The sequence below is a fragment of the Danio rerio genome, chromosome 20 (assembly GCF_052040795.2).
Source record: "Danio rerio strain M-AB ecotype USA chromosome 20, GRCz13ab, whole genome shotgun sequence".
Lineage (NCBI taxonomy): Eukaryota > Metazoa > Chordata > Actinopteri > Cypriniformes > Danionidae > Danio > Danio rerio.
The window spans coordinates 7,670,603-7,685,946 of record NC_141040.1 but is presented as its reverse complement, the minus strand read 5'-3'; the positions used below and the strand labels follow the sequence as shown (position 1 = coordinate 7,685,946).

The 15,344-nt window shown below is 35.4% G+C and overlaps 1 protein-coding gene across 5 annotated transcripts in view; it reads left to right on the top strand.

Annotated features, from left to right (window-relative positions):
* The window catches only part of usp24 (ubiquitin specific peptidase 24), a 150,281-nt gene that overhangs the window by 79,626 nt on the left and 55,311 nt on the right, over positions 1 to 15,344 (top strand). For all 5 annotated transcript variants that reach the window (XR_015518055.1, XM_087297922.1, XM_087297921.1 and 2 more), the window contains 8 exons: positions 802 to 913; positions 1,123 to 1,199; positions 4,181 to 4,321; positions 4,416 to 4,469; positions 5,619 to 5,734; positions 7,109 to 7,175; positions 9,967 to 10,077; positions 14,326 to 14,424. Coding sequence is in view for 4 of the 5 variants with exons in the window: in XM_087297922.1 (XP_087154048.1) it covers positions 802 to 913; positions 1,123 to 1,199; positions 4,181 to 4,321; positions 4,416 to 4,469; positions 5,619 to 5,734; positions 7,109 to 7,175; positions 9,967 to 10,077; positions 14,326 to 14,424 (777 nt within the window). In the remaining variant the exon portion in view is untranslated. The remainder of the gene's footprint in view (positions 1 to 801; positions 914 to 1,122; positions 1,200 to 4,180; positions 4,322 to 4,415; positions 4,470 to 5,618; positions 5,735 to 7,108; positions 7,176 to 9,966; positions 10,078 to 14,325; positions 14,425 to 15,344) is intronic.

Below are 15,344 nucleotides of genomic sequence, written 5' to 3'. Positions count from 1 at the left end.
GATTTATTACATATGGTTTTGTTTAGTTAGTATTTTCTATTTGTTTTTTTAAGATGCTAAGAGAGGTTTTTGTTTGTTTAAGATTTATTATGTATGGATTTGTATAGCTAGTATTTTCTTTTTTTTTTTTAAGATTCTTAGGGAGGTTTTTTGTTTGATTAAGATTTATTACATATGGTTTTATTTATTTATTCATTTTTTAAGATGCTCAGATAGTTTTTTGTTTAGGATTTATTGCATATGGTTTTGTTTGGTTTATTTTTTAAAGTTTTAATTTAGTTGTAGAATGTTTTTTGTTCGTTTCAGTTTAGATTTATTCACCATTTTGAGCTAATTTTCTGTTTGTCTTGTTTTGTTCTTGGACTATTTGTTCGTTAGGATTTATTGGTTTTGTTTAATTTTGCTTCGTATTATTTTACACAACTCAACTCTTAAAGCAGCAAGAATCCCTAATGCTTTGTGTTGAAATGCTGTTTTTATATTTATTTATGCCCGTATAATGCCATTAAGGGATAGTTCATCCAAAAATGTATTTATTCTCACCATTTACTCACACTCAGGTGGTTCTAAACATTCAAAAATATATTTCATCTGTTGAACACAAAGCAGGATTTTCTGAAAAATGTTGAAAAAAACGTTCATTGACATCCAGAATAGAAACATATTTGGAAAAAGTAAAGGATGGGTTAATCATGGCAGAATTCACATTTTTGGGCAAACTATTCCATTGAATTAGAAAACAAAATGCCATTGTGACTAACTAAGCGTCAGAATTTGTTGCTGTTCATCTCTGTGCTGTAGATGTGTTTCGAATGGTTCACAAAGGGACAGCATGATCTAGAAAGTGACGTTCAGCAGCAGCTTTTCAAAGAGAAGATCCTCAAGCTGGAACCTTACGAGATCACCATGAATGGTAAGAATTTAACTAGAGACTTCACTCATTGCTTCCTCTTCCAGCCACAGTATTTCCACATTAAGTACATTAAGTGAATCACCATGAGGTACATGTGCATCTGCAGGAAACCACTGTGCTAAATTTACCCTTATGACCTCATTAGCACTATGAGCTGGAGCTGCATGAAGTATTACAATAAGAGCGTGATTCTCATCAATGTTTTACAGGGTTTAACCTCTTCAAGACCTTCTTCGAGAACGTGAACCTCAGTGACCACCGTCTCAAACGGCAGGGAACACAACTGGTACGAGAGTCCTGCTTGATCTTGAAAATCTTGAATGAGCTATATGACCAAATAACAGAATATTAGCACACTAACACACTAATGTTTTTAATATAAAGACTTATTAAATGTCAAATCTCTATTTTTTTTTAAGTTTAATTGTGAATTTTTGCTTTAGAGTAAAAAGAGTTGAAAGCAGACAGTTGAATAGCACGTTGTTTCAACACTTATGCTGTAGCTTAATCACAACAATTACTGTAATTACACTTATTTGAGGACAGCGTTATTAGCCCTCCTGTGAAATGTTTAGTCTTTTAAAAATATTTTCCAAGTGCTGTTTAACAGAGCAAAGATATTTTTCACAGTTTCTTCCTATTATGTTTTTCTTTTGGAGAAAATCTTTATTTCTTTTGTTATTGTCTTTTTATTTATTTAAAAATGGTATAACAAAGCAAGGATGACAGGACAGATATTTAAATAGACTGAAATACAAACAGTGATTATACTTTAGAGTATTTAAAAGAAACAAAACATAGAGTTAACCAACATCTTCCATTTGGAAAAATAGTTTTAAAGCTTGGGCTATTTTACTTCAATAAGTCACAGTATGTACTTTAGCCCTATTAATCATTGTTGTGCTGCAAACAATAAGAAACAATATTGTGAAAAGAGAGCAGTCAAAATCTTTTAAATTCCATGTCAGGAGTGAACCATTACTGTAATGTTGTTTTAAGTGAGAGGTGTATCCAGACATTAGGAGTGCTTTCACACTTGGTTCAGTTGCCTGGTCTGAACCCAAGTTTGAATGTCCTCAATTGCCACCTTCTCGGCTAGTTTGTGTTCACTTCGTCTTTTTTTTTTTCTGAACCCCCATACGCTTACATCATCAATCTGCTGTTCTGTGTACAGCTGCTAGGTGTAGGCCGCGAAAGCCATTGCGCCAAAATGCAAGAAACACATATCACGGTTGTTCTGCTTTTACTGAATCTCTTGGTTTTGGTAACATACAGATAACGGCATGCGTCTATTTGCCGCAATACTAATAAAAACGTCCACAACACAGCCATGGCCTCTATTTTGCCGATATAAAGCGCAAAAGCATTCAGGGCATGTCTGAATCCACTTATTCACCGAGTTGTAGTGAAGCCACTCCATTGATATTTTGGCAGTGTGCTTTGGGTCATTGTCCTGCTGGAAGATGAACCATCGTCCCAGTCTGAGGTCAAGCGCACTCTGAAGCAGGTTTTCATTCAGGATATCTCTGTACATTGCTGCATTCATCTTTCCCTCTATCCTGACTAGTCTTCCAGTTCCCCGGCCAGCTCTAGGAAGAGTCTTGGTGCTTTCAAACATCTTCCACTTATGGATGATGGAGGCTACTGTCATCATTGGAGCTTTCAGAGCAGCTGTAGTTTTTCTTTAACCTTCCCCAGCCTTGTGCCTCGAGACAATCCTGTCTCGGAGGTCTACAGACAATTCCTTTGTCTTCATGCTTGTTTTGTGCTTTGACATGCACTGTCCACCCTGGGATTTTATATCGACAGGTGTAGGCCTTTTCAAATCATGTCCAATCAACTGAATGCACCACGGATAAACTCCAATTAAGCTGCTAAAACATCTCAAGAATGATCAGTGTAAACAGAATGTACCAGGGCTCAATTTAGAGCTTCACAGCAAAGACCTTCAATACTTATGTACATGTAATTTTTCAGGTTTTTTATTTTTAATAAGTTTGCAACAATTTCAAAGAATCTTTATTCACATTGTCATTATGGGGTATTGTGTGTAGAATTCTGAGGAAATAAATGAATTTAATCCATTTTGGAATAAGGCTGTACCTTAAACAGCCTTATTCCAAAATGGATTAAATTCTCTCCAAACTGGATTACTGCAACTCTCTACTAGCGGGGCTTCCAGCTAACTCTATCAAGCCTCTTCAGCTGCTCCAGAACGCAGCAGCATGAGTGGTCTTCAATCAACCTAAACGAGCACATGTCACTCCGCTGCTAGTCCGTTTGCACTGGCTGCCAGTTGCTGCTCGCATCAAATTCAAAGCTCTGATGTTTGCCTACAAAGCGACTTCTGGCCTTGCTCCTTCTTATCTGCTGTCACTTCTGCAGATCTATGTGCCCTCCAGAAACTTGCGTTCTGTGAATGAACGTCGCCTCGTGGTTCCATCCCAAAGAGGGAAGAAATCACTTTCGCGAACGCTCACACTCAATCTGCCCAGTTGGTGGAATGAACTCCCTAACTGCATCAGAATGGCAGAGTCACTCGCTATTTTCAAGAAACGACTAAAAACTCAACTATTTAGTGTCCACTTCACTTCCTAATCTGCAATTGCCTCTCTGGATATCACAGTAACTGTACCCAAAAAAAAAATAAATAAATAAATAAATTACTAATACTTTCCTTCTTAGACTTTACAGACCTGAAACTTGCCTATAGCACTTATTCATTGTTGCTCTTATAGTTGTGTAAATTGCTTCCTTGTCCTCGTTTGTAAGTCGCTTTGGATAAAAGCGTCTGCTAAATGACTAAATGTAAATTTAAATGTAAACAAATGTGGAAAATGTAAAACTATTAATACTTTCCGGATGCAGTGTATATATCTGCATTAATAAAATAATACAATCCAACCACAAAACTATGGTGCAGATGCTGATACTATAGTGAATATATAGTAAATTCATTAATATCCGTCTGACTGGGTGCTTCATGAATCCTGGCACAGTGTTGCTTTTGTTTCTTAGTGGCGTTTTAACCATCAGTGCTGTTTTATCTGCCTTTTATCTAAATCACAGAGAAATTTGCTGTTGGAAAGTATTGGCGCTAACAGATAAACAGTCAGCGTGCTACAAACAAGCAGCACAATTTAGTTTCACTTCAAAGCATATCAGTACATTGAATTACTGAGGGAAGATTACTTTCAAATAATTGCTTTATCTCACAGCCCTAAGTAAAACTGGTTGAAATTGATTTGTTGTTTGTTTTTCTCTCAGTGCGTGGAGCGTTTGGATCTGGCCGGGATGGACTTTATTTGGAGAATCGCGATGGAGTCTCCGGATGAAGACATTGCTAATGAAGCCATACAGCTCATCATTACCTACAGCTACATAAACCTCAACCCCAAAATGAAGAAGGTTGGCAGTAATTTGGCTAATTTGGTTGGCGCTAATTTTTCCTCATTTCTGTGACAGTTTCTCATTCATTTCTCTTTTTTCTGTGTTTTTGCAGGATTCAGTGTCTCTACATAAGAAGTTCATTGCCGACTGCTATAAGAGATTAGAGGTGAGTGTTGTCGTGTGAAATCACACTGTTATTTACCCTTTGATCTGGGTTTTTTGGAGCCGATCATTGAGTTCTAGAAACAGAATTCACTGATATTGATCACAGATAATAGGGGTCAGTTGAAAGTATTACATTGTTTATTGTAGCGATCCAGTTTTTAAAGACATGCATACTTTTATTCAGCAAAGATGCTTTAAATTGAACAGAAGTGACAGTACAGGGTATATATTAAATAATGTAATTATCAATTATATACTGTATCTTTTCCCTGTTGGGGATCTTGATGAGGCTGAATATTTCAATCGGTTATTAAAGGGACAGTTCTCCCAAAAAAGACAATTCTGTCATCATTTACTCTTCTTTCACTTTGTTCACAGATGAAACATTTCAACCATTGCACAGATTAAAAAAAAAAAAGCTAGCTAGTGTTAGTGGTATCTCTCTCACCCTATGTTGTAGTGTAAGGTTATTATAGTTTTGGATTTTTTATATAAGTTTTTATTTGGTTTTGACTTTTTGTTTTCAAATATACTTTATATTTTTATTTCAGTTAAATGTTTTTTCAGTTCTATTTACGTTTTTTTGTTAGTTTTTGTTAACTATAATAGCCTTGTTGTAGTGTTGTTAAAAATGGAAAATGGCAGTATTGAGTTTCAAATTTTTCAAGGTATCATATCGTATTTTCATATTGAAGTTAGACATTCCAGTGTTATGACAACGCTACAAGTTCGAGGCTTTGATAATACATATTGATTGTGTTTACATATCCTTAGGTGACTTTAGCAGAGTTAAAAGCTTCATTTTACCTCAGAACGTGTTGATCTTCAGGATTTTAAATTGTCTTGTTTGGGCGTACGAATTGGAATAAAATAAATTCCATCGCTCATCCTTTCAGGATGCATGGAGTAGACTTTAAAAGAACCACAGGTGCAACATTTTACATTTTTGTATCATAATAACCAAGAATTTTAAAACCTTCCAATGTTTTTCTATGATGCTGAAACCTAAAAATGCGCAAATGTATCTGAACTACCATTGGCTCCTCTCCATTCAAGGGGAGGAAATTATCGGTCATTTGGAGTAGTTCTATTTTTTTCCTCTTTCATTCTTTTCTTGTGATGGTGAAACTCGTCTATGTGTTGCACACAGGCTGCTAGCTCTGCGCTGGGTGGGCCGACCCTCACACATGCTGTAACCCGGGCCACCAAGATGTTGACAGCCACTGCTATGCCAACAGTCGCAACGTCAGTGCAGTCTCCATCCAGGTTAGGATGATGTACTTAGTTTTCTTGTTGTTTTTAGGAAAATGTAAAGCAGAATAGCAGCAAAGTGGTAAGGATTTATCCATGTACAGTTGTAGTAATTATAAAGTTAAATCAGTTTGAGTGAATCAGTTAAAGGAGTATTTATTCTTGCTGTATAAAATTATAAAAACCCTTTTAGATATTTTTTTTATTGATTAGTTTGTTTTTATTTATCTATTTATGTTTTGCTTTCATTTGTTTAGTTTTCTTATACTTTGTTTTTTGCTTTGTGTGGTTGAACTTGACACATACAACATTATGTTTTGTTTATTAAAGATTAGTATTTTGTGTATATTTTATTATTTATGTTGTTTTGATTTGCTTTTTTGCCTTGTTTTGGTTTTACATTTTTAAAGTGTGTTTCTGATTTTTGTGTGCGTGTGTGCATGCGTGTGTGCGTGTTTGTTTGTTTGTTTGTTTGTTTGTTTGTTTGTTTGCTTAACTACCCGCCGGTTTTAAAACAGTCCACGCTTTCCAAATACTGATGTCCATGCGTGTTTATTAATTGAACACCATGAAAACTAAAAAGGCAAACTAACAAACAAACCAATCAGTTTCACACAACATAAATCAAAAGAGCATCAATAAACGAAAGAATATACAAACAATATTCTCTTTAAAGTGTTGCCCTGATAAGCAGCAGTAGAATAATCAGAAGCATTTAACACGTGTTAACAAGGAAATTCATAAAATAAACACACTGATACACATTTAAAAATAAATTATGTAAAACAACAAACATAAACCAAATACAAGCTGACTGATTACAGTCAGCTACAGTTTGATTGTTTTGTTTTTATTTGTTTTTAATTTCTTTAACTTTGTTTTTTTTGTGTGTGTTGTTTTGTTGAATTTAACATATAAAACATTTTGTTTTGTTTATTAAAGTTTTGTATTTTGTGTTTATTTTATTAGTTGTTTTGTTTTGGTTTGCTTTGTTGTCTTGTCTTGGGTTTGCATTTTTAAAATGTGTGTTTTTTTTTATTGAACACCATGAAAACTAAAAAGGCAAACCAGCAAACAAACGAACCAATTCGTTTTACACAATATAAATTAAAAGGACATTAAATAAATGAAAGAATATTTAAACAATATTTCTTTTACAATGTTGGCCTGATAGTAGCCAGCAGTAGAATAATCAGGAGCATTTAACATGTGTTAACAAGGAAATTCATGTGCTTTGTTTTGTTTTCTTCCCCTACTATTTAGTCAATGTTTTAATCGAACATAGTCTTATACAACATGCTAGACCTAACTGATTTTAATATAATTTCATATAATTGGATTGGCATGAAAATATACCCCTTTGAAATTCAAAGCTGTCTGTTTCCTCAGGTCCAGTAAACTGGTGATCATAGAGAGGCTCCTGTTATTAGCAGAGCGCTACGTCATCACAATAGAGGTAAGAGCTGATCTACTCATTCATACACACTCTAACTTTACACACTCAAAAATACAACCCCAAATTTGCTCAAGCACTGAACCTCCTACAAGTCCTGCTTTATTATTCAACAATCGACAGTCTGTCTCAGCAAAGAAAGCAGCAAACTATAAAAGATTGCTGTAGTGTCACTGGACAACAGACTTTGCTGATTAATTTTGGTAATGCGTTATGCAGTTGTCAGACTCGCAGCTGTAGATTGATGAAGTCTGATCATTTCGCCATTGCTCCAGCTGTTCACTTCAGCACTGAAATCTGCCATTGAGTCACGTCATTTAGCACATTCAGGCATAATCGTCCCAGGACAGAGCGGAAGTGATCTGATACTGTGCTCATTCCTGCATGCATTCAGACATTTTGACTGCAGTTCAGTCTAGTATTCACCGATTGGGTGGTTATTGACAGACATTTGGGGCTGAAAATGCTTTTAGACTGTCATGCTTTTGTCTAATCTGTGAAATTGAGTAAATTATTTAAAACGAAGCTCAGAAGCTCATTGCTGGCATTCATTACCTCATTCACTATTATGCTTATTTGTGGAAAATGGATTTGGAATTGCAGTTTAAGAAATGCTGGAGCTCTATCACAGCATGTCATTTAATTTCACATTTACCTTAGCTTGTTATTAAGCTTGCAAGTTGGTTTGGTTTTTCTTGGTAACACTTTATTTTGATGGTCCATTTGACTGTTAGTAGACTGTCTGCTTAATATCTGTTGATACTGCTGCTAAACAGACATTAAACTGATGATAAGAAATTTTGCAAGTACATGTCAACTTACACTAACCATAACCCTAACCCCAACCTAACAGTCTACTTATAATCTAATGAGAATTAGTTGGCATGCAGATGCAATAAAACTTTAATTCAACAAACAGACCATCAAAATAAAGTGTGACCCATTTTCTTTTTGAAGAGTTCACATGAAAAACCTCAAAATTACGTGTGAAATGTCCTAAAATGAGCATTTTTCTCAGTCTCCTATGTTTCTGTTTCTGTTGTTTCACTTTAAAGGCAATGAAAGAACTTGTTTGTCACTATAAAAGTAAAAAATACTGAACCTACACACAGAAGTTGGAGAAAAATTCTAATTTTAGAAGGAAATATCAAACGTTATTTAAAGGTTTTTCCAACTAAACTCTTTAATTGCCTAAATTTAAAATAATTGTAAAATTCTTTGCAGTCTTTCAGTCTCACTTCATATTAAGGACCTTTACTGCTATGTACTTGCATCAAAATATAAATACAATATACTATACTTACTGTGTTCATAATGTAATGCAGAACACTTTTGGTGCTAATAAAACCTGATTTATACGTTCACACCTCCGCTGACTGCGCACACACCTAAGGAAACGGGTGAGGTTCTTTAAAATGACAGGGGGCGGTCAAAAGAAGCCCACCATAAAATCATACGGATAACCATAGACGTAGGAAGTATTTGGAACTACGTCATATCATTAATATCGTTCAAGATTTTTAAACTAATTGTTTTTATTTTTTAATTATTTGAATGATTCTTTAGGTTTTTAATACCATTCAAGATTTTTTTAAATTCAAACTGTGATGCATCACTTGCTTTTGTTTATATCTTTAATAGTTCTACCTTGTATAGTTTATTAAAATATTAATGACAATAGAACATGGGTTGCTCTACAAATATATATTTTTTATTATAGAAAGAATAAACCATAATCACCAATAAAGCCTAGAAAAACAGCCCATCAGTATGTTGTAAACCGACAGGTTCAAATATTATTTTTTAGTTATCAAATAAATCATTTGTTCCTTCATTATAGTTTTGTAACTATTAAATTAATCTAAATTCAAATTGAATGGGGAAAAACATTTCTGTAATTAAATAATCTGTTTTGGCTTTAACAACTTATCCCTCAAGTTTTTTTTTTTAACTTTTACAAAAACGTTCCCACGGCTGTTGCAATTTCAAGCCAAGAACTATTGGTCATCTGATTATCCCTATGATCACGTAGGGACTGATCAAAAAGATGTCTGTACAATCATGCCTGTTTCAGACAAAATCTCTTCAAAGCAATTCATTATTTAGCTCAAATAAAATGCAGCACGGCGCAAACTGTCGAGTCTCAAAAAATCTTGTGCACTCCGCCAGTCGAAATCATGTCATTTGTGCACCCATAGCGAACCTCTGCAAACACTGCGTTGACGTCACATTCGCCACGCACACTCAAGCGAACTAGCGGACACATTGAGTATAAACCAGGCTTAAGGTGGGATATGTTTGAGGGTATGGGGAGTTTTAAGGGTAGGTTGAGGTAAGAGGAATAGAAATACTGTTTAATTATAAAGAATTACAGCAATTACATTTACTTATGCAATTACAGAAATGTATTACAATGTGATTACATGCAGGTATTAGATCAAACACAAATACCGTGTAAAAACATGTATTTACTCAATAAGTACATTGTAACAAATGATTAATTTAAATGGAAGCACATATTAGTTAAGGCTACCTAATACAAAGTATGATTTAACTTTCTATTTTCAAAGTTTGATGAATTTTATATGATATGATTTGTTTAAATGTTACTGCTTCTTTTGTGAGTTGCAGAATCGTAATGAAATGATTTAATAAAAAATAAAAAAAGCCTGACACTGAAATATTAAACGTTTGAAACTTTTGTACTGTATCTTTAAATAAATGTTGGTGAATAATATATCTTAATAAATATCTTCAGCTGAAATCTTCTAATGAACCACTGTGTCTGTTTCAGGACCTGTATTCGGTTCCTCGAACTATTCTACCTCATGGAGCGTCTTTCCACGGCCATCCTGTTACACTTCACATCACTTACGAATCTACCAAAGACACATTCACCCTGGAGGTAAAGTCACACACACAAATAGAAACACCCATACACACAAACACATACACGCATTTCATGAATTTACTCTCACAATACAAATGCACACACATATGACAGACGGTAAGCAGACTTTAATAAATGAAGAACCAACAGTCACCCTATTTGGAGAGCAGAAGAACACTGATAGATGGCAGGTGGATGTTTGGCTTAATGTGATGTTTATAAATACAAAGGTATGTTGGGTGATAATTCATTCTGTGGACACAACTGATCATGGCAAGCCATTTTAAGATTTATTCATACTAGTATTTATGTTCATGCTAATAGCACTTTTATGCTAAAAGTGCTTTTCTGATAAGTTTTCTTTTCTATTTAAGTACTGGTATATATTCACAAGCTGCTGGTCCTTATTCTTTAATCAATTGTTCATTTTTGTTAGGCATGGGCCGGCATAAGATTTTGACGTTATGCTAACCTTGAATATAAATTTCATGGTTTCACGGTATTACAGTATTGAGATTACTGCTCTAAAATATGTTCTTTAAAAATGTCTGGGTAAAAAACAAAATCCTTTTCCCCTTTGACATAATATATTTTAATTTGGGAAACATTTAAAGTATTTTGTAACAGTAAACAAGTCAGGCTAAATAATTCTAATAAATTATTGACCTCTGCTGTCTTCATTTGTTTCAAAAACAGAGATTTCTTTACAATTTAAAATGGCATCTTTGGAGATCTTCTCTGCTGGAGATACTGCTGTCCTGAAAAACAAAACAAAAAATGTAAATAAAAGTCGTACTCATTCTTAGGAACGGTATGGCAGAAAATTTTGATGGTTATGAAATCTTGACTTTTCCAAACCGCTGTATACCTTTTAAACGGTTATCGTCCCATGCCTATTAGTTGCTAGTATTCAATTATTAAATGCTAGTATATGTTCATTAGGTACCAGATTCTATTCATTACATACTTCATTAGATACTTATTTATTAAATACTAAAATCTTTAGATTCTAGCTATTAAAAGATGCTTATTCCACTGCGTGGTAGCAATGTTAATTTTGTTGACAAAATGATCTTATGAAATTTACGAAAGAATTAATCTTATGAAATTAAGTCAAGTAAATTGATTCCAAAGACTAAAATATGATCACAAAATGTTCATATTCATTTCTGAAAATTTGTCCGATGCGTATTAATGAATCCCTTCAGAAAAAAACAAAAACCATTTCGGAGTCTATTCAAGAAGATTTTCTCCTCTCTGTCTTCTTCAAAATGGAAAAATGAAGAGGAATAGGCTACATGTTTTGTGCATCCAACACTGCATAGAGACCCAGTACTATAACTATACTAACTGTATTTTGCCTTTTGCTTGTATGGTGGCTTTTAACTGTCAAAATACCTCTCTAAACGCTTTTTTGGATGCGAAAAAACCTTAAACCAGATTCATTCGCAACATGCGAAAATTATGGACAAACTTTTCGGATTCAGTGTGCAATAAACTTACGACTAAAACTAAATCCAAATTTACTGTCAAAATTAACACTGCATGGTACGGTACGATATGGTACAGTTCACTTTTGGGGGCTTTTCCACTTTATGCTGTACACAGTTCCTTGTAATTTTTTGTGCCAACTCAGTGAGGTTAGTATGTAATGGTTTAAGGTGCTGTAGGTGATCTGCCAAAATGCTAATCGGTTAGCATATTAGCTTTAGACGGCAGGGTAGGGACCCTGCTTCCAAGCCACTCCTCCTGAAATTGCGCCCACCACAACACGACAGCAGACAACCCGCTAGTTTATGTCATTCGCCAGTTTAGATGTCTATGTAGTGGTTAGCCCAGCGGCGTGCAAGAATTTCACTTAATACCAAGCCACACTTATATGCTATTTCAGAGCAAATATTCAGAGCAGCATGGTAAACAATATAAGGAGCGCGTCACAGGCTGTCATTGTTCAGAAATGACCTAATGTGAACATAAAAGCAACTGCCTCACTTTTTCGGCTGGGTAGAATAGCGGTATTCACTGATGTTTTGTTGTTAAACTAAATATAAATCTACATTATTGATGCTATAAAAGGACCTTATGAAACTGAAAACAGTCACATCAATCTTTCACCAGGAGGTTTCAGTGGATGAACAACATATCTGTTCATATAATGTTAACCCATTTGTAGCAACATCTGCATCAGCTCTGTGTGACTAATATAGTTTTAAACAGAACATTACCTGTCTAACAGGAATACTGCAGTCATGGTGTCGTCCTTCCTCCAGCGTGCTAAAGTAACTCCAATATTGATTCAGGGTTTGATGCACAAAGAGATGCGCAAAAGCCCAAATCTGCATTTGTTGACAGACCGTTTGAGCTACTTATCGGAATTATGAGAGATGTCGGCCCAACAATATTTAATTGGATGTACATTTTTTATTTTATGCCTTACCCAGAATATAAAAATACATATAAACACATTTAGATCATTTACTTTAATCATTACTATTGGACTGTGAAAAGACTTTCAACCAGCACAACAACAGAATAGTTGTTGTGATTGTCTTGCTTCTGAAGACAATCACCCCCTGCACCTTTAAGTACTAATGTGTTTTAAAAAGGTCTTGTAACTAATAAATAAACCCTAGTATCTCAAGAATAAGCAGTAGTAGCTAATGAATAAAAGCTGGAAAGAATCAGGTCGTACCAATTGTTGGTACATAATTATGGTAACGTAATTGGCCACTCAAGGCTTACACATGCATAAAAGGGGAAGACAAACCTATTTGTGACCTCTATAAGAATATTTTGACCACAAAACATATTTTTATAAAATTTATATTTTTAAATGATATTAAAGAATGAAATCATAAGTCCAAGGCACTCAAAATGTAAAAGGGGTCACACACCAGAAGCGCCGCTCAGTGACGCTGCGTAGCTTCATGCAGCGACATGCATTTCAGAATTCTAAACGTAGGTTTCTATCAGGATACACACATCATCGCTGCAAGTTGGCGGCTGTGTGCGGTGGCCAGCCACGACTTAGGACACATATTTCTGCCGCGCTACATAGGGCCATCTGAGTAGTTTCATTTTAAATAGCCTGCGAATGTGCGCATCTAGTGTGCAATACTTTCAACTGTCATGTGCGCGTCCTGTCACGGCGTATGCGACGTGTAACGCCCTTTAGTGAAAGAATTAAAAAGCCTTTATTAACACAGCTTTTGCCGACGCAGTGGCGCTGTAGGTAGTGCTGTCACTTCACAGCAAGAAGGTCGCTGGTTCAAGCCTCGGCTGGGTCAGTTGCCGTTTCTGTGTGGAGTTTGCATGTTCTCCCTACGTTCGCGTGGGTTTTCCTCCATGTACTCCAGTTTCCCCCACAGTCCAAAGACATGTGGTACAGGTGAATTGGGTAAGCTAAATTGTCCATAGTGTACGAGTGTGTGTGTGAATGAGTGTGTATGGATGTTTCCCAGAGTTGGGTTGTAGCTAGAAGGGCATCCACTGTGAAAAACATGCTGGATGAGTTGGCTGTTCATTTCGCTGTGGCGACCCTAGATTAATAAAGAGACTAAGCCGAAAATGAATGAATGAATGAATGAATGAATGCATGAAAAACAGCACTATCGCACTTCGGCAACACTTGCATTCATTCAGGTGTGTCTGGAGTGCGTTTGAAGACTACAGTCACATGACTCAATTGAACGCGAAGGTGCTGTTTTATAGAATAGCCATGTAAATAAAGGCTTTTTTTTTTCACTTACTTTTCAAGTGCCTTGGACTTCATTGTTTAACTTTTTGAATCCCTTGCCCAAAGAGCACTGGCAGATTAACTAATTTAATTTTGGATAATAGAAAATGTTTTTATTCAGCAAATATTTTAAGGGAAATATTTAAAGATGTCTTCTGGTGTCTTCTTGTTGCTGTTATTAATCATTGATCAAATTGACTTTTTATCAGTGTTGTTGTTATTTGTATTTTTTGTACAATGAGGAACTAAGAAACAGTTATGATTATTATTGTTGTCATAAAATTATTGAATATTTACTGGTATTTACTATATATTCCCTATATTTACTAATATTTACTACATTTTGCCATAAATATATCCAATGCTGCTGATATGACATTAAAACACAAATGAATAATACATAAATAAATACTTTAAAAGAAATCTAAAAATTTTTTACTAGTAGCATGAAAATACATGCCAGTATGGTTTGCTTTGCCTCATTTGAATGATGTATCTAAATGTGTGTGTTTGTGTGTGTGTCTCAGGCCCACAGTAATGAGACTATAGGCAGCATCAGGTGGAAGATTGCAGATCAGCTCAGCTGTCCGGTGGACAATGTGCAGATATTCGCCAATGACAGCATGGTGAGTCAAACACTAACTGTGATCCGACACAGTCATGTGTGAGTGGTGAGCAAAGCACTGTGAGAGTTTGAGGCTGCTGTTTTCATTGTCCTTGTTTACACCTGCTATTAAGATCTGTGTTTAGTTTTTTCGTTGTTGTTGCTGTTTTTTTATGACAAAATATTTTTGACTTGTTCACACCTGTATTATGTTCACTTTTAACCACTTCTAGGGTATGTTGGAAATATGAAGTAGACTTGTATATTTCATATGTCATTCATTCATTCATTTTCTTGTCGGCTTAGTCCCTTTATTAATCTGGGGTCGCCAAAAAGGAATGAACCACCAACTTATTCAGCATATGTTTTACACAGCGGATGCCCTTCCAGCTGCAACCCATCTCTGGGATACATCCATACACACTCATTCACATACATACACTACAGACGATTTAGCTTACCCAGTTCACCTATAGCACATGTCTTTGGACCAAGCGGAAACCTCCCGCTCTCTCTCAGGAAGCCAATACGGAAGTAACTAAAACTGCAATTCATCCGAAATTCCGCTAGTCGTGGCCGCTCCTGGCTCCAAAACAGAGCACATTTTAATTGAGCCCACTGTTAGAATGGCCAACTTTACAGCAGAAAAAAATGTGTTTACAGCCTGGTACAAAAAAAGATTTTGGTTAATACAGGTAATATTACCCTTCATGACAACTGTGAGGGGGGTGAATTTTTTATGACTCATCCGTTTCCTTTATATTAAGTTATATTAAGTTTGCATAATTAAGGGCGTGGCCACTTGAGTGACAGCTAGGTCTCGTTGGTCGCCGTCACGTCACCTCAGCTGAATCCTGCATTTTAGCCACTGAACTCGGCGTATTTATCGTATTTCTGTGTTGTTTTATGTGGCTTGACACAGTCAACTGCCTTTTGGACTTG